Below are 24,561 nucleotides of genomic sequence, written 5' to 3'. Positions count from 1 at the left end.
TGCCTAGCACGTAACAGACCATAACCCATAAATAACCAGGCTGTATATGAAGCACTAATGAGGACGTGTTAATGATGAGACCCGAAAGGCTCCTGAACCTGTCCTTGGGGATAAGCAGGCACCTGCTTGGTGGAAATGGAGCATAGGGCATCCCGGGTACAGTGAAGAGTGTGTGTACAGGCCCACAAGAGGGGACATGGATATTGAGGGCCGTGTGGCTGTGCATGGTGGGAAGGAACGGCCAAGGGAGGTGGAGTGGTAGGGTGGGTGGACTGTGAGGTCAAGGACGGAGCGAAGGTCTTCCTGAGGGAACAGAGGAGCATTAAGTAGAGGGGCCTGCTGAGGACACTTTGGAAAGCTCTCTGGGTAGAGGAGGGCATATGCCCTCAAACTTCAGCTACCCTAACACCATCCGGAGGGCTCATCAGGACTCAGAATTCTGGTCCTGCCCCTAAGTTGTCTCCAGGCCTGGGGACTCCACTCAGAACCACTGGTGCAGAGGACAATATGGAAGAGAGCATCAAACCAAAGAGAAGATTAGGGAAACCATTGGCATAGCCCAGGGGAGGGTGACGGAGGCAGGGCGGTCACATTTCAGGTCTGGGTGCTGCTAACCTCGTGATGTCTTGATGCTGAGATTTCAGGTATGGAGATAAGCCAGGGTGGGGTGGGGGGAGGCTGCCTCTGGGGAGAAATCAGCCGGGTAAACACATGCTCCTGGCACAGTACCCCACCCCCACCTGCAGGGGACCAGACCCACAGTTGATAATGAGTGTAACTCAGAAAGCAGGACAAGGACAAGCATCCAGAGTTCCCACGCTGCCATGCTTTAATGCCCAAACATCTCAACACAAGGAGGCCCCGCTGGTACTCAAAAAGGAGGACCCAGGGAGCGTGGCCCAGAGGTGAATGACCCGCATGGAGTCCCAGGCACAGGGACCAAGTTCCCTCTGGCCAGTTCACCCTCAAGACAAATGACAGTTGCAAGGCTTTTTCATGTCGCCCAGCAGCCAGTAGGCTAGCTGGGCCTGTGGCCATCCTGGTCACTGAGGGCCCTCATGGGAGGACGGGGTCCCAGGATGAGGCAGGACCTCAGGATACAATGACAAGAACCCGGAAGACATTTACAAACAACCCCAAAGGCTTTCTCTTCAAATGCGCTAAGCCACACAACACTGGGGTACCTGGCGCACCCAGATTCACTCTAACCCTAAACACTGTGCAGAACAAAGCTGAGAACACCACAGGCTGGGAAAGGGACAAAGTCAAGCCACCCCATGGCCATCTCCCTCTTCCCTGCAGCCATAGCTGACCACCGACTGTGGAGAAGGGAATCCTGACACCTTCAGTGGTGTTCGTTAGGAAAGCTCTTTGAATCTTCAAGTCTACTAACAACTTAATGCTACTCAGTTCCCTGAGTCCCCAAGCCTTTGATATCCCTGGGGACATGAGTGACTTAGGGGCTGCTGGTGGGGCTGAGAAATTTCCTGGCAGAAATCATTTACTTCAGAAAGAAACCGGCTTTTCTCTCGCCCTAGTTTTAAAGTTCATGTGGCCCTGGAAGGAAATGAACACTCAAAATGGCGTTCTCAAAGCGCTCTACAGAATTTAGGAGGTTTCAAGGGTTACTGGCAAGAAAGAGGCTTAAACCCTCGACCTTCAGGCAGGGTGTGAAGGGGACAGCCCAGGAGTGGGCAGAGGCCGCTGCTCAGGAAGGCCCTCTGTCCAGCCCCGTGGATGGGCCTGGGGGACATGAGCTTAAACTCTGGCCACACTTCAGCATTCGACTCATTCCAAATGGGTCCTGCAGGCCTCTTCTCCCTTTCTGCAATTTGATTCTAGAAGAACACTCCAGACAGGGCCCAAGGCATGGAGGTCAAGCATCTCTGTCCTCAGAGCTTGTGCATGGTTCAGTGGCAGCCCAGCAGAGACCTTGGGACAGGAACATTCCCTCCAGCCCCACTTGCCCCAAAGCAGACCTCACCCCCCAGAAAGGGGCCAAAGCCACACCCAGCCCGGGCTTCCAGTGGGCTTCTAATGAGACCCCTGTGAGGTTTTGGGGAATGGAGACCGAATCCATGTCCATAAAGCATACAAAATGAGAGAAGGGTATCTGTGAGCCTCTGTCTACTCCTGGGAGGGCTAACTTGGGGGCCCAGGAAGTTGAGCCAACCACAAAGCATAGCTGCCTCCAACTGGGCATTAGCTCACATTAGGCCCCACTCTCAAGCTCACACCCCAAACTTCAATTCAACAAAGTCAACTTCATATTTTAAATCAACTTAATGCTACAAACATTAAAAAAAAAAAAAAGTGCTGCCCAGCTGAGCTCCTGAGGAACCCTAGCTCCCTGAGGGTGGGTGGAAGGTCTTTCAGACCACCACACCTGGGTGCCTCTCTCCAGAAGGCACAGCCTTGGTTCAGCCCAGGTGGGCTGGGTGAGAAGGCTGCAGGGCCACGGTGGGATGGTCAGGCCCCTGGGGGACTGGGCAGATAAAGCCGAAAGAGCTTCTCAAGTCCCCATGCCTGAAAGGGTGACACAAACCTATCTTGTTAACTGCCAAGGCCTGGTCTGCCGTGAAGACCCCCTTCAGCATTACAGTGACACAAAGGAGCAAACGTGCCACCAAGCCCTGGCCACCTTTGTCCTTAGAGATCTGTGAGAACTGGAGGGAAGGGGATGTCCTTAAAACATTATCCCCTTCAACAATGGGGCACACAGGTGCGTGCTCCCTGACAGTGGGGAGGGCACCAGCAGCCATGGGGCCATACTTCCTGCAGGTCCCTGCTCCCGCCTCTTCCTCTTCTCTGGTGGACCTGCCTCTGCCTCCCCGGGCTCAGGTGTCCACGGCAGCCAGAGTGGCCACTGCACACTCCTGTCTGTCCTCAGAGTCTTCTCTGCTGCCTCCCTGGGAGATCACTTTTACATTCTAAGGTGAGGAAGAGGTAAGGAATTCCCTAGGAAAGGAGTCTCCTGGACCAGCTGCTCCTATTTCCACAGGAACCACAAAGCTGCCTGCCCCAAGATGGCCGCTGGAACCTTCTGTGAGATGAAGACCAGGAGTCCCAGGCTGACACCTCGGCTGGAGAGGTCAAGGGCCTGGCACTTGTGATAATCATGAGGCCTAAGTGCAATGAGCTTTCTGGTAAACTGGACAACTCCTCAGAGACCAGTGTCCACCACTGTGGGGACACCCGGGAATTGGTCTGGGCCCCTAGAAGGCCTGCCCTTGGACAGTGGGCGGGAATGGACCTATCTGAGGAGAAGCCTTGCCAGAAACTAAAACAATCTCCCTGCTAAAACTCAGGAAGAATGATAAACACAACTTAACCTGAAATAAATACAAGGGCATTAAGTGCTTCTTGGAAAATCAAGGGTCCTAATGACCCCCCAAAAGGAGGTGGCGGGGCCTTTCCCTGAACCTAATAACCTGCACCTGTGGTCCTTCACGTGAGAGGTCAGAGGTCAGAGAGGAAGGACAGGACCCAACCCCTCATGTGCCCCTCCCCCACACCCTCCACCTGTCCCCAGACAGCTTCTGCTGGCAGGGAGGTCAGAAAGGAGAGGAGACTCTCATGCCCTGAGGGTGGCACCTTGTGTCCAATGTCCCTGTGCAGGCAGAGGACCTGTCAGTCTGTCTGCAAGGAGGTAGAGATGGGGGTGGGCTGCTGCGGCCCCTCAATTAATCAACAGGTCACCAAGGTCGTAGGAGTCGAAGAGATCGCTGATGCCCTCTCCCCCATCCAAGCCCCACAGGTAGTCATCCTGGTCCAGGGGCGGAGAGAAGTTGATCAGGGGGCTGCACGCCAGGGTCGGGGACAGGAGCTGGTCCTCGGTCTGCTGCAGAAGTGGGTGCGACAGCTCCAGCATGCTGTCGGTGGCCTCCAAGGGGACAAGGGATGGTGACGGTGGCAGTGGCACCTGTGGTGGAGTCAGCGCTGGTTCTGGAGACAAAGAGACAGAGGTCATGCCTAGACCCGAGCAGGCGGGACAGCCTTCCTGCCTTCCCCACTCCAGAAACCTCCAGCATTCCCCCAGCTCTCGCCCTCACCTTTGGTGGGTGGAGTTTCCGCTCTCAAAACCCACCCCCAGCTTTGACACCCAGCCCACCGCCTCTCACTTGGAGGCCCTGTTCCGAGATCACTTCCTCTTCCGGCATCACCTAGATCCTGCCCATCAGTACACAGATGTATTCTCCTGACTCATAACTTTCAAAAGCATGTTCCCCTAAGGGACAGTCTTTTTGATAAACGATGCTGAGAAAATGGATGCCCCATGCAGAAGAATCAGGCTGGACCCTTATCTAACATCAATGAACTCAAAATGATCAAAGGCCTAAACATAAGGCCTAAAACTTAAAACTCTTAGAAGAAAACACAGAACGGAAGCTTTATAATGTTGGATCTGGCAGTGGTTTAATACCAAAAGCACAAGCACTAGAAGAAAAAATAGACAAACTGAACTTCGTATGTATTTTTAGAAATTTTTTGCAGTACCTAGGATTGAACCCGGGCCTCACACATGCTAGGCAAGTGCTCTACCACTGACCTACACCCTCAGCCCTTTTTATTTATTTAATTTTGAGACAAAGTCTGGCCTCAAACTTGGGATCCTGCTTCAGCCTCCTGGAGATGCTGGGATTACAGGCATGCACCACCACGCCCAGCTCAAAAAATTAAAAATATTATGCACCAAAGACAGGATCAACAGAGTGAAAAAAGCAACCCATAGAATGGGAGAAAATATTTGCAAATCATGATCTGGTAAGGGATTACTATCCAGAAATTACACAGAGTGCTCCTATAACTCAACAGGCAAAAAAACCTGATTAAAGATGGACAAGGGCCAGGCATGGTGGTGCACGCCTGTAATCCCAGCAACCCAAGAGCCTCAGGCAGGAGGACTGCCAAGTTCAAGGGCAGCCTCAGCAACTTAGTGAGATGCTGTCTTAAAATAAAAAGGGGTAGGGATGTGACAAAGATATGAAAAATTGTGCTCTATATGTGTAATAAGAATCGTAATACATTCCGCTGTTGTGTATTTAAAAAAATAAAAAATAAAATCAGTAAAAAAACAATAAAACAAAAAGCCAGTATGGTGAGTTCTCAAAAAATTAAAAATAGAGTCGGAGGTGGAGCTCAGTGGTAGACCACTTGCATGAGACCCTGGGTCTGAGACTCGGTACCATGAAAAAAAGAAAAAAACAAAAAAACCCCTGAGAGGCTAGGAATGTAGCTCAGTGGCAAAGCATATACTTAGCATGCACAAGGCCCTGGGTTTGATCCCCAGCACCACAAAAAATAAATAAATAAAAATAGAACTGATGTAGGACTTGGTAATTCCACTTCAGATATGTACCCCACCCCCCAAAATGAAAAAGAGCAGGAGCCAGGTGCGGTGGCTCAGGCCTGTAATCCCAGCATCTTGGGAGCCTGAGGCAGGAGGATCAAGAGTTCAAAGCCAGGCTCAGCAACTTAACAAGGCCCTAAGCAACTCAGTGAGACCCTGTCTCTAAAAAATATTAAAAAAGGGCTGGGGATGTGTCTCAGTGGTTGAGCACCCCTAGGTTCAATCCCTGGTACAAAAAAAAAAAAAAAAGGGACATGGGCTCAAGGACACATTCCCACTCATGCTCATGGAAACATATTCACAACAGTTAAAACATAGAAGCAGCCCAAGGATCTGTTGACAGATGGACGGAGAGCAAAATGTGTCATGTATACAGACAACGGAATATTATCCTGCCTTCAAAAGGAAAGAAATTTTTGTTTTTCAAATGGAAGGAAATTTTGACATATGCTATAACATGGAGGAATCTTGAGGGTGCTATACTAAGTGAAATAAGCCAGTCACAAAAAGACAAATACCACATGATCCCACGGGACAGTCAAAATCACAGACTGTGTATGGTGGTGGGGGAGGGGCGAGCGGGAGTTCTTGTGGATGGATTAGTTTTGAGCAGGTGCAGCGAGGGGTGCCCAGAAGCAAGAATGTGCTAATAAACCCTGTACTGCACTTGAAGATGGTTAAAGTGGCCAACTTGAAGAAGGGGAAAAAAAAGTGTACCTGGCCTCATGACCCCGCCCAACTCCTAGCCCATTTGATTGCTCCTTGTCATTGTAAACTCCCTCTCGTATTTGAGAAGCCTGTTCGCTTTCTACTTCTCCATCACTATCCCTACTCCTCACCGGGTCACTGAACCCATGGCCTCCATGTTGCTGAATCCTCTGCTCTGTTCTCTGGCCTCCTCTCCTCGTCCCTCCAGGGCTGGGGACAGCACCCAGGGCCTCACTGGGCCTTGCTCTCCACCCTGAGCCGCATCCCAGCCCCTCTCTGGCCTCCACTTATTTGGAGGCACCCGATGCTCTGTTTGGACTTGGCTCCCAGGAAGATTCCGCTGGTTTTCCTCTCCTTTTCTGGCCACTTCCTCTGGGTCTCCTTGGCTGGATCCTCCTCTTCCCCCTGCCAACCCTCAAAGGCCCCGGCCTCCACACCTCGACTCTCCTCTGCTGGCACTCTCCTCCCCAGCTGATCTCAGTGGCCCTGTGGCTGCCAAGAAGCCTCCAGGATCCTGCCATCCCCCAGCCTGCGGTCCTGGAGTGAGACTGGTCATGGCCACACCGACCACAGTCCCCACCCTGCCCTTCTCTTCCGTCCCACTGCTGTGGTCTTGGCCCCTGTCGGGCCCCCGCACCTGCATCACGGCAGGAGCTTCCTCAGAAGTCTGTGTTCCTACTTAAAGCCTTAATGGCTCCCCTCTGGCTTGGAGTAAAACCCAGGTTCTGGTCAGGGCTGAAATGACCCTGTGCCATCCCGCCCTGCCTCCCTCTCCATCCCCTACCCCACCCCACCCTCCAGCCACACTGGCCATCTTCCTGGCACACCACGACCATGTCCTCTCAGGGAGGACGGTGATTTCCTACACAGGGACGTGGAATGGGGCCCCGGAAACTGCCTGTCAAATAGAGTCTGATCTCAGAACCGCGCCATCGCGGTCATCCCTTAAGGTCCGACCAAGTCAGCTTTGGAAACACCACAGCACCGTGGGCAGACCGTGACCCACCTCTAAGTGGCTGGGTGACCCACCTGAGCAAGTGACTCCATGGTTCTGAGCCTCCAATTTCTCACCTCTAAAGTGGAGGACAGTGACTACATATCCTCCATGAAATGAGGGGGAGACGGTGGAATGCAGGGCGCCGAGGAACAACGGCCTGCAGAAAGCCCAGGCAGTGGCCTGCAGGTGGCCTGCTCCGCTCTCCAGGTGAGGCACGGTGAGTCCCACCTCCTCCGACACCCACGCATCCCTGAAGGAGGCAATGCTGTCACCTCTACTTCAGATGAGGAAACCAGGCCCAGAGAAGTCAATAAAATTTGAATTAAAAAAATTGACAGGGTGCACACCTGTAATCCCAGCTACGTGGAGGCTGAGGAAGGAGGACCAGCTTTGGCCACTTAGAGAGACCCTGTCTCCAAATAAAAAGTACACAGGGCTGGGGAAGGAGCCCAGTGGAAGGGCTCCCCTGGTTCAATCCCCAGGATGGAAGGAAAGAAAGAAGGAAGACCCACAGACAAACCCCAACATCTGTTCAGCCCACTGGGGCTCTTACAGGAAGAAGCCTGGCTTGGGAACAAGAACGACGTGGGCTCAGACCCCAGCCATACCTCTTACTAGAATCAGTAACTGAGATAAGACGTGGGGACATCTGTGTCACAGGTGGGACCTGGCTCCTTCCTAGGTGTGTCCCGGGATTACAGGTGTGCCCCACCATGCCAGGCCTTGTTTCTTCTGTTTTGCGACAGAGTTGTGCTGTGTTGCCCAGGCTGGCCCAAACCACCAGGCTCAAGCAGTCCTCCCACCTCAGCCTCCCAAGAAGCTGGGGCCACAGGTGCATGACACCAGAGCTGGCCCCGAGGGAATTTTAAGCGTCCTTATTTCAGAGATTGGAAACCAAGGCTTGGAGAAGTTAAAGTGACTCTCCTACAGGAACCAAGTCACTCAGAGGTGAGGTACCGCCTCAAACCCAAATCTCCCAGCCTCCGACCCTGTGTCATCAGCTACCTGGAGGTTTTCCTCAGAGCGTCAGAGCCTGGAGGGGCCTTAGGAGCAACTCTTGTCCCACCCCTTCTAAGATGAGGGTCACGGAGGCCGCAGAGGGTTGGCAATTTCCCCTGGGGGTGACAGAACAGGGCCAGGACCCAAGAGCCAACATTGCTGTGGCCTCCACTTTGGTTCTGGCCTCTGGTGCTGAGCCCTCAAAATGACTCCACTTCAGGACAGAACCCGGACTGTGTGTGTTCCTCCTCCAACCTTCACAGGGACAGGACTATGAAGCCAGGTGACAAGGTGAGGGGTAGCCATTGCATGCCACCTGGAGTAGGACTGGCTCCCCGGCTGTGCTCCGTGAGCCTTGACTCCTGAGATCTTGACCTGTGAACTGAGGTCAAAGCTTTGCCCTTCCTTACACTGTGGGGTCATCGCCTCTACACAGGGTCTCGGGGGACACTGCTGTACCACTCAGGTGGTTCTCCCTTTGGGGAACTGTGCGCATGCCAACAGACAAGTGAGAAGGCAGAACAGGAGGAGGGAAGACAGGGTGGGGCACAAGCCTGGGGTAGGAGATAGGCACTGGGGAGGTGCCCAGAGGAACAGATGGCCGGCATGCGGAGAAGCCTGGCTCCCGGACAAGGCCAACAAACAGAAGGGAGATCATTAGAGAAGAGGTGAGAGTATGGCTCTTGTCTCATTTCTGCCATCAACTTGCTGTGTGACCTTAGGGAAACCACTTGCTCTCTCTGGGCCTTAGTTTACTCATGTCTAAAATGAAGGGTTGATAGATCAGGGTCAGTAAACTTTCTACAGGACTGGATAGCATTTTAGACTTTTCAGGACACTTGTGTCTCTGTAACGCAGTTGTACCTCCCCAACTCTAAAAATGTTAACACTGGGAATATAGCTAGGCGGTATAGCATTTGCCTAGTTTGCACAGGGCCCTGGGGTTGATCCCCAGCATCACAAGAAAAAAAATAAAAAAAATAAAAACTATTCTTAGCTCATGGGTCATATATCAGCAGGCCAGATCTGATCTGCAGGCAATAGTCTGTCAAGCTTAGAGTTAGAGAAATGGAATCCAACCTGCGTTCTGCAGAACACCCCACCAGATGCCCATCAGACCAGTTCTAGCTCTGCCTTTATTGAAACCCTAGGGTTCTACCTGAAGGAATTCTCCTAAGAAAACAAACAGTAAACCACTGGCTCACGTGGCCCTGAGGAATCCTGGCGGTCCAGCCGGCTGTGTGCGCCAGTAACACAAAAGACATCCTGCAACAGGGCCCTTTTCTGGCTCCGCATCTGAGGCCTTCCACCCTCCGGGGGATTTCCCCTCTCTCTCTGCTCCCTGGAAATGTCCCATCAGTGTCACCAACTGCACCTCTCACCTCCCAGTCAAGGGTGAGCCCCTCCAGCCAAGGGCGAGCCCCTCCAGCCAAGGGCCTCTTCCTTGACTGACTCTCTGCCTGCGGAGAGAGCCCTGGGCTGACCTCAGGAACTAGCTGTCATTAATTCTTGTGCCCAACTTCTTACAGATGATGAAGTCAAGGCCAACAGAGCTTCAATAACTTGCCCAATGCATACAGCTGGAAAGCAGCAGAGCTGGGTTCAGATCCAAGCCCTCCTGGGCCTGGGAACAGCACTGGCTCCCCAGTGAGTGGTGCCCCGGTGCTTCCTCAGCACAAAGTGCAGTGCACATATGTTGGGGAGGCAACCCAACCCCCAGCTGCTGGAGAGAATGGGCATCCAACAAAGGCAGACACGGAAGAAGAGACCAAGGCCAGCTGCTCCCCCACCTCCGTCTCTCTGCGCAGAGGGCCCTACCTGAGGATGACTCAAGCTCCAAGATGTCAGGGTCAGTGCTGCTGCTGGGCTGGGCACAGTCAGGGCTGGGGCTGAGGGCGGAGGTGCAGGGGAGGGGCTCCTTGGCAGGACTCTCCACCTCCTGCACCTCCTCCGGGCACAGGTAGACTTCAATGGGCCCTTGGGTGCTCTTCAGATATATCTGCAGGTTCTCCTGGAGGAGGAAGAGAAGGCAGCTCATGGCCCTGGGCAGCTGGACACTGATGTATGGGTTGGTGTGACTGCAGGGACACATGTGGCTGCCACTGTCCACGTGCGGAAGCTCAAACTCCGGGCTCCACGTGCACCCTGCCTGGCCTGCGGCGGGCGGCGCTGTTCTGGCTGTCAGACCCCAGGTCTGTTTTCAGGAAGAGCACCTTGGCTTTCCTTTGGGAAATCCCCCTCCCCAGCCTCAGGTCATGTGATTTTTGGGGAGCGCCCTTCCCCAGCTCAAGTGGCTGAGCTTGTGATGCAGCGTGGAAAGGCAGAGTGACAACAGTCCTGCCACGAGGCCTCAGCCCTTCCCCACCACACACCTGCAACAAAACCTGTGGGTGTCGGGCTGGGGGTTGTGGCTCAGTGGCTGAGCACTTGCCCAGCATTTGTGGGGCACGGGGTTTGATTCTCAGCACCACATTAAAAACAAACAAACAAATAAAGACAAAGGTATTGTGTCCCATCTACAAGTAAAAAATATAATAAAAACAAACAAAAACAAAACCTGTGAGTGTCTACACACTCCATTCAGGCACATGGTCAGTCTCCAAAACCTGCTTAGTCTTTAAGACCCAGTTCAACTGTCACCCCCCAGGATGCTTCCTCTGAACATTCTGCCCTTGAAGCCCATCTTCAGTTACAAATGACAGCACCACTGTTTGCTTGAGTCTCTTCCCCACGAGGTCCTGAGCTCCTCCAAGGGAGGAATGAGGCCTTCATCAACCCTATAGCCTCCACTTCTTCCTTCAATCAAATCCCTTCTAGAGCCCTCCGTATGTGCCAGACCCTGGGCTGCAGACACAAGGCACACAAACTGTTCTCTCATGAAGCCTACACTCTAACAGACGAAGCAGGAGGCGATCATGCCATCATGCCAGATACCTCCCAGGGAATGGAGAGTGAGTGTTTGGGGAAAGCACAGGCGGCTATGAGGTCAGAGGGTGACCAGGGAACACTTCCTCAAGGAAGTGACTCATGTTCAAGCTGAGACCTGAGGATAAGTAGCAGAAAACCAGGCAGAGAGAGGAGCACTGCAGCTGCAGAGAATGGCACATGTGAAGGTCTTGCATAAAGATGTACTTTGTGGGGCTTGGGATGTGGCTCAAGCGGTAGCGCGCTCGCCTGCCATGCGTGCGGCCCGGGTTCGATCCTCAGCACCACATACAAACAAAGATGTGTCCGCCGAAAACTAAAAAAAATAAATATTAAAATTCTCTAAAAAAATTAAAAAAAAAAAAAAAAAAAAAAGATGTACTTTGTGTGGTAGGAAACTGCTCATAAGTCACTGTGGCCAAAGCAAAGGCAGATGGGGCAGGCATGGAAGCAGAGATTGGCAGGTCAGCTGGGGTCAGGGCATCAGATACCTCATAGGGAGAGTTAAGAATTTTGATCTTGCCAGGCACCGTGGTGCACATCTGTAATCCCAGCTACTCAGGAAGCTGAGGCAGGAGGAATGCAAGCAAGTTCAAGGCCAGTCTCAGCAACTTAGTGAGACCCTGTCTCAAAATTTTAAAAAGTGTTGGGAACGTGGCTCAGTGGTAAAGCACCCCTGGGTTCAATCTCCAAGACACACACTCACACACACACACAGAAATTTTAATCTTGAACCTGGGAGCACACAGTCCGCAGGAAAGAATTTTTGTGAGTACTAACATGGTGGCATGTGGGCCCACACATGCATATGAGGAGGAACCCAGGGCAGGTGGGATGCAGACAGAACAGAGCCTCTGGAGGGACAGATTTCCTCAGGCTAGAATTCTGTCTCTGTTGCCCTTTCCAGCTTCTGCCATTTCTGCCCCAGCTTGGAGGCTACCAATACTGCCGTGGGCACCAGCATGGAACAGCATAACTTGGGGCTGGGCAGTGCCAGGGACAGAGTCCAGAGAGCCGCCTGGGCCGTCCCACTTGGCTCTTCATCGCATGCTCGCCCTCTCACCTCAGCCTTGTCGGGCACCTCCAGTCGCGTCTGTGGAGGGGCCTTGACAGCGATCACCGTCTGTTCCTTAAAGTTGCCCATGGCGCGGATGTCCTGGTAGGTCACATAGGCCAGTGTAGGGGCAGGGAGAGTCAAGAAAAGTAACTGCCTGGTCAGAAGTCACACCTCCAGTCCCCCAGGCAGGGCCTCCACCCACCTCTCCAAAGCCTCCAAAAATCACCTTCTCAAAACTCTTTAAACATCTCAGAAATACCTCAAAGGCATCCTCTGCTCTTCAATATCACAAGCCACCCTGAATCCCATTAGAAAGCAAATGGAGAGAAAAAAAAAATCATCTTAAAATGCTACTTTATCCCAGGTGATTCCAGGTTGAGGCAGGAGGATCACAAGTTCAAGGCCAGCCTCAGCAACTTAGTGAGGCCCTAAGCCACTTAATAAGACTCCATCTCAAAACAAAAAATTAAGGGTCTGGGGATATAACCCAGTTGGTAGAGTGCTTGCCTTGCATGCGCAAGGCCCTGGGTTCAATCTCCAGTACCCAAACCAAAACAAATCAAAACATAAAATTAAAAAGAACTGGGGATGTAGTTCAGTGGTAGAGTAGCCCTGCGTTCAATTCCCCAGTACCTAAATAAATAAGTTGAACCATATGAAATTTCTTCTTCAAAGATTAAAAAGTGGTCAAATACCAAAGGTTTCACATGGGTCAGCCAAACAGTTTAGGAAGGATATGTAACATAGAAAGATATCTATGGTAATAGATATACCAAGTGGAGAAAACCTAGATAACACGTACAATGTACAGGGGCACACAACTGTTGAAATAACACACACAGCTGAAGAGTGAAGGAACAATGGCTACATGAAGGTGGAAGCTCACTTCTGTTTTCCAGACTTAAAGGAATGTACTAGCTGGTATGGTGGTTCCTGCCTGTGGCCCCATCTACTTGGGAGACTGAGGCAGAAGGATCACCGAGTTCCAGGCCAGGATCAGCAACTTAGAAATGCACTTGGCTTATTTTTTTTTAAGTTGGACACAATATCTCTATTTATCTTTATGCGGTGCTGAGGATCGAACCCAGGGCCTTGGACCTGCTAGGCAAGCGCTCTACCGCTGAGCCACAACCCCAGCCCGACTTGGCTTATTTCTAATGAGAAAGTAATTTTAATAGGCTCGAGAAGAAAGCCTAAGAAAGGAAGAAACAGATCTATGGAACCCCTAGGACGACAGAATCAATCCCTGCAGGGAGGTGCTGCAACACCTGAACAGCTGTCAACAGGCAGCCCGACCCCTTCCCACCGCAAACAGGATATCTCTTGTTGGCTTTATCCTCAGTCAGGTGCTTGAAGCTCTGGGAGCAGCTCTGGATGAGCTGGTCCAACGCCTGCTCCTTGCTCATCAGCTCCTTCAGCTCCTGCCCAAGCTGCTGCTGCTTTGCAGGTCGAGTGGGGTCTTCAAACAGTCCCCTGCCTCTGGGAACAGAGCAGTCTCCAGTGTCAGTATCAACCCCATCCAGGGAGCCCCAACCCCAGAGCTGCACGGAGCCGCACCAGCGGAGTGGGCAAAACTCCAGGACAAGGCTGGCCACATAGCCAGCAAGGGTGTCCCCCTGGGCTGTGCACATTAGCGGTCATGCACACTCCCAGGGAACGGCTGTGGATTGGAACTCGAGGCTTGAGGATGGGCGAGGGAGAACAAGTGAAGGCCTGATTGCCAGTTTTGGAGAGCGCTCCATTCTGTCCATCCCTGTGCTCCAGCCTTTCCCAAATGAACTGGAGTGGCCTCAGTCCTGCCGCCCCTGCTAGGGCTTTCTTAGGGTTCACACCAGGGGCTGCAGGTCTGTCCTTTAAGACCTTACAGAATGGGAAGAGCAAAGTGGGTTACGCCTACTCAGCGCCCAGGGGACTTTCCCGAACTAAGAGGTGGGAATCTGATATCCCTGACACAAGGAAGGGTCTGGGGTCCTTGCAGACCTTTACACCTCCTAGCAATCTTTCTCCACTGTCCCCACCCTTATTCTATCACTCCAGCAAGCACTAGCGCTCTTCCATCCCGCGCTCAGACACTTTGGCTCCGCCCCTAACATGTTAACCTGCCCTTGCGCCCATTGGATGCTCCTTTCAGCCCCCCCTGATAATCACACCCATTGGCTATTGCCCCTGGCTCCGCCCACTGCAGTGTACCCTCTGGACGGTGCTGACCCGCCCGGCCCAGGCACTCACACCCACTGGATGTTGTTCTTGGCCTTCTTGCGGATGAGCTGGATGCCCTCCAGCACGTTGGTGATGTCGTAGATGCGCCGCTTCTGCACATCCAGCACCTCAGCAGCCCAGTTCAGGTCCAGGACCCCATCCTCAGACTCGCTCAGGAGGTAAATGAACTTCTTCGTGAGAAGCCCCAGCGATGTGTCATACCGAGTCTTCTCCCCGGGGGACTTGGGGGCTGAGAAGGAGAGAGGCCCACTCACAGCTCCGGGAGGACCAGCCTGGGGACTCTCCACCGATCTGCACCCACTAAGTACCACCCTCTGTCACCCACTTTCCAGTCCACAGCACACTGTGAGGTAGCGACTTGTTCACCGCTCTCGTTCAGGCAGGGAAACTGATACCTAGCAAAATAGTAGGTATCAGGGGGAACTGACCAGACTGGAAGAGCCCCTTTCCACCACAGCTCAGGGCAGCTGTATCAACTACGGCTGCTTGCTATGTGCAGGTCACTGTGGCCAGCACTTTCCATACGTGAATACAGGTAATCCTTAGGACACATCAGGTTGGTGTGCACGGATCCCCATGATGTAGATGAGAAAACAAAGACACCAACAGGTTAAGTCACCAGCTCCCTGAGCTAGAAAGTGGAGAAGCTGGAATTCTAATGCAGGCAGTTTGGCTCCAATCTTCCTTCCTAACCATTACCCTATCCTACCAGTTAAGCCAAGAATTTAAATTTACTGTAGGGAGAGAATGGCAAACCTGAATTTGTTGGGGTTCTTTTTCTTTTCCTTCTCAGTATTGGGGAGTAAAGCCAGAGTGCTTTACCACTAAGCAACACCCCAGTCCTTTTTTTCTTACCCCCCTATTTTGTATTTTATTTAGAGACAGGGTCTCACTGAGTTGCTTAGCGCCTCACTGTTGCTGAGGCTGGCTTTGAACTTGCGATACTCCTATCTCAGCCTCCCAAGCTGTTGGGATTACAGCACGCCTGGCACCAGTCCTTCTTGTATTTTGAAACACAGTCTCCCTAATTTGCTGAGGCTGGCCTCAAACTTGCAATCCTCTTGCCTCAGTCTTCAAAGTCACTGCGATTACAGGAAAGTGCCACTGTGCCTGGAGACAAACCTGACTTTGAGAACATTTTTTAAAAATATTTTTTTAGTTGTCAATGGACCTTTATTTTATTTATTTATATGCAGTGCTGAGAATCGAACCCAGTGCCTCACACATACTAGGCAAGCATTCTATCACTGAGCCACAACCCCAGCCCTTTGAGATCATTTTTATAGACACACATTGGCCTTCTCTTTCCATGGGTAGCCCAGTGGTTATCTGAGGGAATCAGTCATATAACACCAAATAGGGCAATTCATGGGAAAAAAAAATCCCTTTCTCAATGAAATAGATGTCACAAGACCATATCTTAGCCGCAGCATCTTAAACCATAAGGGGCCTTTTGCAATCAAGTGACTTACAAGTCACATAGCAAGAGAGTGGTCAAACTAGTTCTGGAACCTGAATTTTAGAGAGCCTCAGATTCCTGGGGAAGGGGACTGCAGAATTCTTTAATGCACAGGTAGCACGTGTTTGGCATACAGACTGTTTTAGTAGGTTTTGTGCTCATGGCAGACATAGCTAATTGGTCAGCACAGTTTTTCACTAATCCTGCTGAATTTAGAATCCTTCAATACAGTGCTCTGGGCAGCCTCTACCAATCAATTGAAGAGGAACCTTTCACATCATTCCTGATCTAGTAATATCTCATTTTACAGATAAGATGACTAAGGTTCACAGAAGAAGAGTGACCAGTCAAGTTAGAGCCCTGCCTGGATGCTCAGATTCCTCACATGACCCACCTTATGATGGTATGGATATGAGGTGTCCCCCCAAAGCTCCTGTGTTAATGCAGGAATATTCACATGTGAAATGATTAGCTTGTGAGACCTGTAACCCAATCGGTCCATCCCAGTTTGAAGAGACTAACTGGGTGGTAATTGTAGGTAGGCAGGGTGTGGTTGAAGGAGGTGGGGCACGGGGAGCACATCCTAGAAGGGTTCACCTTCCCTGTGGCCACTTCCCCTTTCTCTCTAGTTGCTTCCTGGTTGTCATGAGCCAGGCAGTGCCCTTCCACCACACCCTTCTGCCCTGATGTTCTGCCTGACCTCGGGTTCAGAGCAATGGAGTAGGCTGACCATAGACTGAACCTCTGAAACCATGAGACCAGAATAAATTTTTCCTCCCTTAAATTGTTTTTGTTGGGTATTTTGGTCACAGTGACAAAAAGCTGACTAACACACACCTAGTTACATACCTTTTTCATTATTTCTCTGGAAAAACTAGTATTTCTCACAAACACTTGCTTAAAATGCCAATTTAACAAGACTATGCACTGAAATCTCAAGAGACTGAAATCCCCTCTAATTTAGCTTTTGGAAGTCTCCATCTGGGCACTCTCAGGATCTTAAAAACTTTACTGATAGCCAGGCACAGTGGTGCATGCCTGTAATCCCAGAAACTCGGGAGGATCAGGAAGGAGGATTACAGGTTCGAGGCCAGCCTCAGAATTAAGCGAGACCCTAAACAACTTAACAAGACCTGTCTCAAAATAAAAAATATTAAAAAAAAATGGCTGGGGATGCAGCTCAGTAGTAAAGTGTCCCTGGGCTCAATCCCCAGTACCAAAACAAAAAACCCAAGCCAGGTGCAGTGATGCACACCTATAATCCAGGCAGTTTGGGAGGTTGAGGCAGGAGGATTGCAAGTTCAAAGCCAGCCTCAGCAAAAGTGAGGTGCTAAGCATCTCAGTGAGACCCTGTCTCTTAAATCAAATACAAAATAGGGCTGGGGCTGTGGTGGAGTACCGCTAAGTTCAATCCCCAGTACTCAAAAACAAACACAAAAGAAACCTCATAGGTGGCAGAGGCTAGATTGATCCAAGCTTCATGTCCCCTTGAATCATATTTAGCCCTCCTGCCTTCAGCCTCCAGTGCCACTAGAATTACAGGCATGCATCACCACGCCGGGCTAAATACAAAAACTTTAAAAAAAATAGCAGTCTCTCAAAGCATCGGGCATCCCATTTGGCACAAGGGAACAGTATGTGGTGTGGAAGCAGTGCCAGGACTTCCATTGACTTTAGTCCTGATTCCGCTTACTAGCTGTGTAACCCTGGGCAAGTCACTTGAGCTCTCTGAATCTCAAGTTGCCTTAGGCAGGATCAAGTGGAGAACACACAGGAAACCTTGATAAACCGGAAAATGCAAATATTGCTCCTGATGATTTGGGGAAGGTAGCTGCCCTCTGCCCCCCCACCCCACCCTGAGATGCCCATCGGGAGCTCTTACTTTTGGGGCTGGGGAGGCCATCCACTCGAATGCACTTCCCCTTGGGAGTCCGGAATTCCGGAACCACTGGCCTCCCGATTCCCTCCAGGTCCAGCTTCCTTTTGGCCTTGGAGAGACAGGGAGAGAGGTGCAGTAAGAATCAGCCTTTCTTTAGACTTTCCCTGACCTGGGGCTAAGGTGCAGAGGCCACTAGCAGCTACCTCCAGTTTGCCACGAGTCCTGGTGCAGCATGGCCACACTCACTGGTAAGGAAATATCAATGACCTGAAAGGTAATCGTTCAGAAGGGGGATGTCCTGTTTCCTGAGGGCAAATAAAAATCCCACTCTTGAGCTGGGCATGGTAGCAGACACCTGTAATCCCAGCAGTTCGGGAGGCTGAGGCAGGAAGATCACAAGTTCAAAGCCAGCCTCCGAAATTTAGCAAGTCCCCAAGCAAGTGAGTAAAACTCTGTCTCAAAATAAATAAAGGGGCTGAGGATGTGGCTCAAGCGGTAGCGCGCTTGCCTGGCATGCGTGCAGCCCAGGTTCGATCCTCAGCTCCACATACATACAAAGATGTTGTGTCCGCCGATAACTAAAAAATAAATACTAAAAAAATAATAATAAAAAAATAAAATAAAAGTGCTCCTGGGTTCAATTTCATACCCTCCCCCCCCCCAAAAAAAAGAAAAGAAAATCCCATCTCTGAGGCCCAGGCACTGGAGGCCCTACCAAATCCTGTGTGGCCAGAGGCTCAGGGTTCCTAACCACAGGCCCCAAGGCTGCCTCTACTCCCAACCCTAGGCCCAGAAGACATAAAAGGAGGAAGTAGTAGGTGAGGCCTAAACCACATCCACATCAGGTTGGGGACCAGCCCCTCTGCAAAAAACAGCTGACCCAGCCAGCTGGTGCCCATCACAGCCCCACAGCTGGTCCTTATCGGGGTGTGGCCTAGCATCCGCCCAGACCCTAGGGACTTCCTGGCTTGGTGCCCCACCCCAGGGAGGCACCCACACTGGGAAACAGTGCAAACACACCCCACCCTCAAGATCAGGCTCTGGCTTCAGGGATCCAGGGTCCCCTCAAGAGACATTCAGCTATTCTTTCTTTGCTGAGAAGCAGACAATAAGCCTTCCCCAGTGTCTTAAGGACAGGCAGCTGAGGCCCCTGCTGCCCCTCCCCATCCCCCACCAAGCTTGGGAAACACCTGCTGGGGAAATCAAACCGCAGACCCATCTGCTCCTCACGACTGGCCCCAACCCGGCCCAGAGCCTCACAGCCCGGAAAGGGCCTCCTTTCTGGTTAGGGCTGGGCAGGGGCAGGGCAGGGGCACTGGGGCACTGGGACACAGGTCAGAGAGCCAGCTGGAGTCTCCCGCTCCTCTCAGGCTCACTGTGTGACCTGGGAAAATGCTCTGCTTCTAGGAGCTTTGGTTTCTTCTTCTGCAAAATGCGGCAGAAAATATCTCCAGGGCTATTGTAAAGACTGAGAAGGAATCATCTGTAAAATTCTCAGTCTGTGGCTCAGCACACAGTAGGCATTCAGGAAATACACAGTCCCACAGCTAAAATTCAAGCTCACCATCTTCCTTGACAAAAGTTCAGGGGGCCATTGGGCCCATTTCCTTCCTCCCCTGTCCCGAGTCACCCCAACTTGATTTAAGGGCTTAATTTAACACTTGGTGGTGAGGTCATGCTCAGCAGGGCTGACTGAGTCTTCTAACCGCTGCTGAGCACAGCTGGGCCGACAGGTGTGTGGGGGGTGGGGTAGGGTGACAGCTCCTCCTGCTGTCAGCTCCTCTCCCCGACTCCTGCCTCCTCCATTAGCCCTTCACTCCAGGAAGTCCTCCTGGACTGAGTGGAGGAACTGCTCCTTGGTTGGAGGAGCCTGGATGTGACCTTTCTCTCACCCACCCCTGCCCAGGCCCGGACATAACCCAGACACCTCCCTGCTCATTCCTCTCAAAGCCTCTCTTGAATATTCCTTATCTGCCTCTCAACTGGTAAATTTCTAGAATCTAGCCCCATCCTGTCATAGAGAAAGACCCAAGCACTGCCCATTCCCTGAGCCAAGCCTCGACATCCACTTCACTAGACCTTCCCAACACCACTGGTCCCCACTTCATGGCTGAAGGACTTGAGGCTGGTGAGCTCTGAGGCCTTTGTCCAGCCGGTCAAGGTTGTCCACCCCAGGACCTTCATCTATCCCTCGTAAGGAATATGAAGGTCAGGGAGAGAGGCGGAGCCGGGGCAGCCCAGAGCCTCCCCCACCAGAAGCTCAACCCCTGCACAGCCAGAGGTGGCAGAGAGGACCCTGAACAGGAGACCTTCAGGGAGCTGGGCACATGCTCCCGCAGCTCTGCAACACTGGGACTGGCACTTTGGCAGACAGTGGGCTCAAGGGTTAAGGCACGTGCCCATGCTCACACAGACAAAGGCAGAGTCAGGGTTCAAACCAGGTCTGTCTGACCCTAGGGCTGTGCAAGGCTGTGTCAGCTTAATGCCACATACATTCTCCCAGGTTTGCTGGAATGGGGCCAAGGCCGGCATAGCTGGCCCCCATATCTCTCTCTCTCTCACACACACACACACACACACACACACACACGGGCCCCCTCCCTTCTCTTAATCCCCCTGACCAAAATCCTTACTCCCAGAGTCCTTAAGCAGCCATGCCCCCCACCCTGGGACACCTCCCTGACACCTATAGGCACTGCCCAGAAGTCAGCATGTGACTGGGCTGAGCCTGCAGAACTGAGGTGACAGAGGATAATCCCAGAGAGAGGCTGATCACAGGCCTGGGGCACACCAACCTGGTGTACAGCCCGGCCTCCCCTTTATTAGCTGGGTGAGCTACAGGGTCAGTTGGCCTCTTGGGCCACCTGTAAAATGGAGACAGTCCACTCCACCTCTACTGAGGAATGAGCGAGAGGGTGCAGCAAAAGCGCTCTGCCCGCTCAGGCCAGTGCTCACCCAGGGCAGCTGCCGGCACTAAGGTACCAGCAAGGGCCAAGTTCAAGGGTGAGCTGAAAGAGATAGCAGTGAGGGGCCAAGGAAAGCAAAGGTCTGTGAGCACACCCAGAGGCCAGCAAGGTTCCTACTTCAACATCTTTGACAGCCCCTTTAACCTGGTTAGAATTCAAATACATCCTGCCAAACCTCAGAGAGAAGACATAGTGACCTATAGGAAGCAACACAGCGACCTACCGGAAGCCCCAGGCCAAGCCTCTTACTGGCATCAAGGAAAGGAAACTCAGGCTCAGAAGGGGAAGTGACTTGCCCAAGGTCACACAGAGTGGAGCCAAGTCTCTCCCAAGCCCTCAGTTAGACAGTGAGGCGCAGAAGCACATGTAAGGGGCTGAGCCTCACTTTCAGCCCCCATCAGTGCCACCTGGTAGCTAGACAGATGGGGACTTAGGGTGTCATGGCCTCACCCCTCTGAGCCTACCTCTCCCCTTCTGATCTGCTTTGTGCAGCTCAATAAAAGGTTTGTTTTCAGCCTTTGCAGCATGGCACACACCCATTGTCCCAGCTACTCAGGAGGCTGAGGCAGGAGAATTGCCTGGGCCTAGGAGTTCAAGGCCAGCCTAGGCAACATAGCCAGACCCCATGACCACCTCAAAAAGTAAATAAATAAAAAGTTTATTTTCTTTTACAGCTCTCAGAGGAAATTTGAAAAATATAGACAAAACGACCAGAGAACCATTGCAGAATCTTACAGAATCCCCCTAGGTCCCTGAAGAGCAGAAACAGAAGAATATCACGTGCCTAGCCAGAGGAGGGACTCGATGAAGGACTATCTCCTGAGTCTTCTCCAAGTGGTGGCAAGAACACTGCACAGGGAACAGGCAGACCTGGGGTCTAGCCTTCATCCTGCCCTCCATCTTGGTTGCCAACCCTTTAAAGGACAGCTCCCCAACAAATCCTGCTCACCCTGCACTTTGCAGCCTGGCCACAAAGCAGGCAGCCACACCCAGGGTTGGGTTTGGAGCTGCTTCGGGTCACACCCTTGTAAAATAAGTAAGCAGGGGGCAGGCCTGCCTATGGGGCTGAGGCCCTGGGCAACTGGGAACCCACAGGAGAGGGGGCTCTGGACCTGGCAGGCCTCTAGAGGTATCTATGTAAGCAGACTCCCCGACTCCTTGGCTCGTAACTTGGACAAGTGACTTCACTACTCTGCTCAATTTCCTTACCTTCAAGGTGCCTCATCCTGGGTATCTTGACCAAGATGATGATTTTGAAGAGTGCCAAGCAGTATCTGGCATATGAGAGGCATTGAATAAAAGAGAGCTGTCCTTGCCAAGATCACTGAGCCCCTCCTGGAGGGAGTTTCAGACAGATGCAGTCTGGAATCCTCTGGGAGCATTCAAAGTAGTTCAAAACCACAGCTGTTACTGAAACTCTGAGTTTGAAAGCAGCTGGCCAGAGGAGAGACTGGCCCTTCTATCTAATTCTGGTAGTACTGGAGAAAGTCAAGGCTGTATAGGAAGATGACTTGTGGGTCAGGTCACTCTACGCAACCTCCCTCTATGACCTTGGACAGGTCACATCCCCTCTCTGACCCTCAGTTTCCCCTGTAGCATGGAGCTACTAATCCCACTTACTTCATAGGCTACAAGAATATTTTAAAGTATAAAATACTGAACACAAGACATTGAAAGATATTCTCAGGTGCTTGACCTATAAAGTGAGGATGATAGCATACCTGCTTCCTGCCCTCCTAGTTGGAACTAACGGGCAGGAAGGGGTTCTGGGGAGGCAAAGCCAAGCCTGATTCCAGCAGCAGGAATTGGGACTCTTCCTACAGTAAGAGATGGCCAGGGATCCCTGCTTGCTGATTGGCACAGCTCTCACCAGAGGCCTGGGAGTGGGGGACACCCAAACTTATTACAACCACAACTAAGCCAACTACAACACCCCCACTTTCCCTCCCTGGAGCAAGCTTCTAAAACCAAAAGTGACCCAAGGTGAGCTGGCCCCAGAGCTACTACAGGCACACATGCATTTTCAAGAAGAGGAAACTGAGGCCCAGACTCAAATACACACGGTGAATTAGTGACAGTCAGGACTAAAAAAACAGGCTCCCCTAACCCCGCCCTGTCACCAGTCCCCCAGGCCCTTTCCCACTCCACCCCCAGACTAAGGTTGTTTCGGCTCCAGGAATTCAACTCCCACAAACACACCCCATGCTGCTGGATGCCACCATACTTTGGACCCTCCCTGGCCTCGAGCAGGGACATGAGGGCATAGCCCAGCTGAACAGGAACCCTGGGGGCTGCCTGCATTTGCATCTGCCACTGCCTATCTGGGAGCAAAGACTGGGGAAAGACCTAGGGCATATACCTGGGAAGGAGTTGGCTGGAGGGACAGTCTGGAGTCTGTCCAAGCCAGACTGGGTCTGAGAGAGCCACCAGACTTGTACTCCTGCCTTAAGTCCCCAAGGTATCCCCAGGCCAAGCCCTGAGGACAAGTAGCAGGTGCCCAGTACAATAAAGAAATGAATGAACAGTGGCAATGTTGGGTGCCTTGTGGAGTTACTTCTCCAGTCACCCAGTGCACTAGGGACATTGGATTGGGTCTCCAGACTCCCAATTTAGTGCTCAGCACACCCCACGACAGTGGATAAGACGATTTCATCCGAACTCCGAAAATGATGGGGTTGTTTTTTTCCCCCTCAGTTATTAGGGGCAAAAAAAATTCTGGAAACTGAAAGTTCATCTCTCCCTCCCCCAAATTCAACCTGCTTCGCTCAAAACTGAATCTCAGGAGCTCCTCCCTCCTTTTCCCCACCCAGAAAGCACAGGGAGAAGCAGTGGGGGTCCCCAGCATTACCGGCAGCCGGCCTGCCGGCACGCATCGCACAACTTGGCCCTCGGGTCCGTGGGGAGTGGCGTCGAGGCAGGTGCTAGGTGCCGCGGCAGGAGGCACCGTCTGCGGGTACAGCGAGGTGTGGTAGGTGGTGGTGGCCCGGCAGAGTTGGGGGCTGCTGAGGCCGGGCGGCCACAGCTCCGTGGGGCTCAAAGAGGGCACCCCCTTTGCGGGCTGCGCAGCGGCCGGAGCCAGGGCCCGGGGCCCGCGCAGCATGGCGAGTGCGGCGCCCCCTACCCAACGGCCCTGGCGCGCCCGCGGGCACCTGGGGGCTCTGGAGCCCGCAGCGGCTCACACAGCCGGCGGCATGGCGCGGAGGCCGGGGGAAGCCGCCAATGGACGTCTACCGGGCAAGGCCGGACCCTCCCCTCCTGGCCCAAGGCCGAGCAGCGCTTGGAGATCGCCGCTTGGAGACCGCCTGGCGGCGGTGGCACTACCAGGAGCTGTCCCGCCCCGAGGGCGGCCGCCTCCCGGGACTGCCCCGCGACCCGAAGGCCTTGGAGCGCCTGGGGTCTGGCCCGCTCCGGGGAGAAGCCTCGGGTGCCTACGGGCTCGGCCAGAGACGCGGTGTGCTCGGACGCGGAAGGGGCCCTGAGAGCCCCGACTCGCTCTCGGCTCGCTCTCTGGTCCCCAAGCCTTTCTCAGTTTCTTTTTTCTTCTCTCTTTTTTTTTAGCGCCAATCTGCGTGCCGCGAAATTCAGATCTCCCGCGGAAAATGCGGCGCTTTGGTTGGCTGCTGCAACACGCACAGGCTCCGCCCCCCGGAAAGGACCGGCCTTAGAAGCCGCGATTGCAACACGAGCTTTACAGCTTAAAGGGGCCACGACACCTGCTCCTGTCCCTGTAGGCCCGCTGCAGCAGCCCACGAAACTGAGACTGAGGGCGGTTACCAGACACACAGCACAGGACTGAGCAGCTCATAGTGCATTGAGAAATGGGCCCGGGTTCCCTGGGGATGGGGAAAAATGTTTTGGCTTGGAGTCCAGATCTGAGCCTAGACCCTGCAGTGCATTTCCCAGGACACAGGGCTCTTTGTTAGTTTGTGTGGTTGGACTGTATTGTATACATTTATATCCCTCTTTCTGCTAAAATGAAAGCCAGGAACCAGTAACTTTAA

The 24,561-nt window shown here is 52.6% G+C and overlaps 1 protein-coding gene and 1 long non-coding RNA gene across 2 annotated transcripts; one reads left to right on the top strand and one right to left on the bottom strand.

Moving 5' to 3' along the window:
• Positions 1–806: 806 nt before the first annotated feature.
• Positions 807–24,126, bottom strand: E2f2 (E2F transcription factor 2). The gene is made up of 7 exons (XM_046418830.2): positions 23,409–24,126; positions 17,598–17,703; positions 14,266–14,485; positions 13,357–13,515; positions 12,043–12,157; positions 9,873–10,065; positions 807–3,945 (listed from the first exon to the last, which is right to left on the bottom strand). Exons 1-7 carry the CDS (start codon positions 23,658–23,660, stop codon positions 3,680–3,682), a joined length of 1,311 nt encoding a protein of 436 aa, XP_046274786.1. The 5' UTR covers positions 23,661–24,126; the 3' UTR covers positions 807–3,679.
• Positions 23,414–24,561, top strand: LOC124075313 (uncharacterized). The gene is made up of 2 exons (XR_006845999.1): positions 23,414–23,528; positions 24,119–24,561. It is a non-coding gene; the product is annotated as an uncharacterized LOC124075313 (long non-coding RNA).

This window comes from Marmota monax, unplaced genomic scaffold (assembly GCF_021218885.2).
Source record: "Marmota monax isolate L192 unplaced genomic scaffold, Marmota_monax_Labrador192_F-V1.1 WCK01_AAM20220418_F8-fsc00008, whole genome shotgun sequence".
In the NCBI taxonomy this organism is placed as follows: Eukaryota; Metazoa; Chordata; class Mammalia; order Rodentia; family Sciuridae; genus Marmota; species Marmota monax.
Note: the sequence above shows the minus strand (reverse complement) of the source record. Positions and strands in the feature narration are given on the sequence as shown.

Coding starts and splice junctions, on each gene's coding strand:
- E2f2 (XM_046418830.2), bottom strand. CDS start 23,660: ATGCTGCGCGGGCCCCGGGCCCTGGCTCCGGCCGCTGCGCAGCCCGCA. Junction 17,704..23,408: donor TGCCGGCAGGCCGGCTGCCG/GTAATGCTGGGG, acceptor TGTCTCTCCAAG/GCCAAAAGGAAGCTGGACCT. Junction 3,946..9,872: donor GGAGCTTGAGTCATCCTCAG/GTAGGGCCCTCT, acceptor CTTTGTCTCCAG/AACCAGCGCTGACTCCACCA.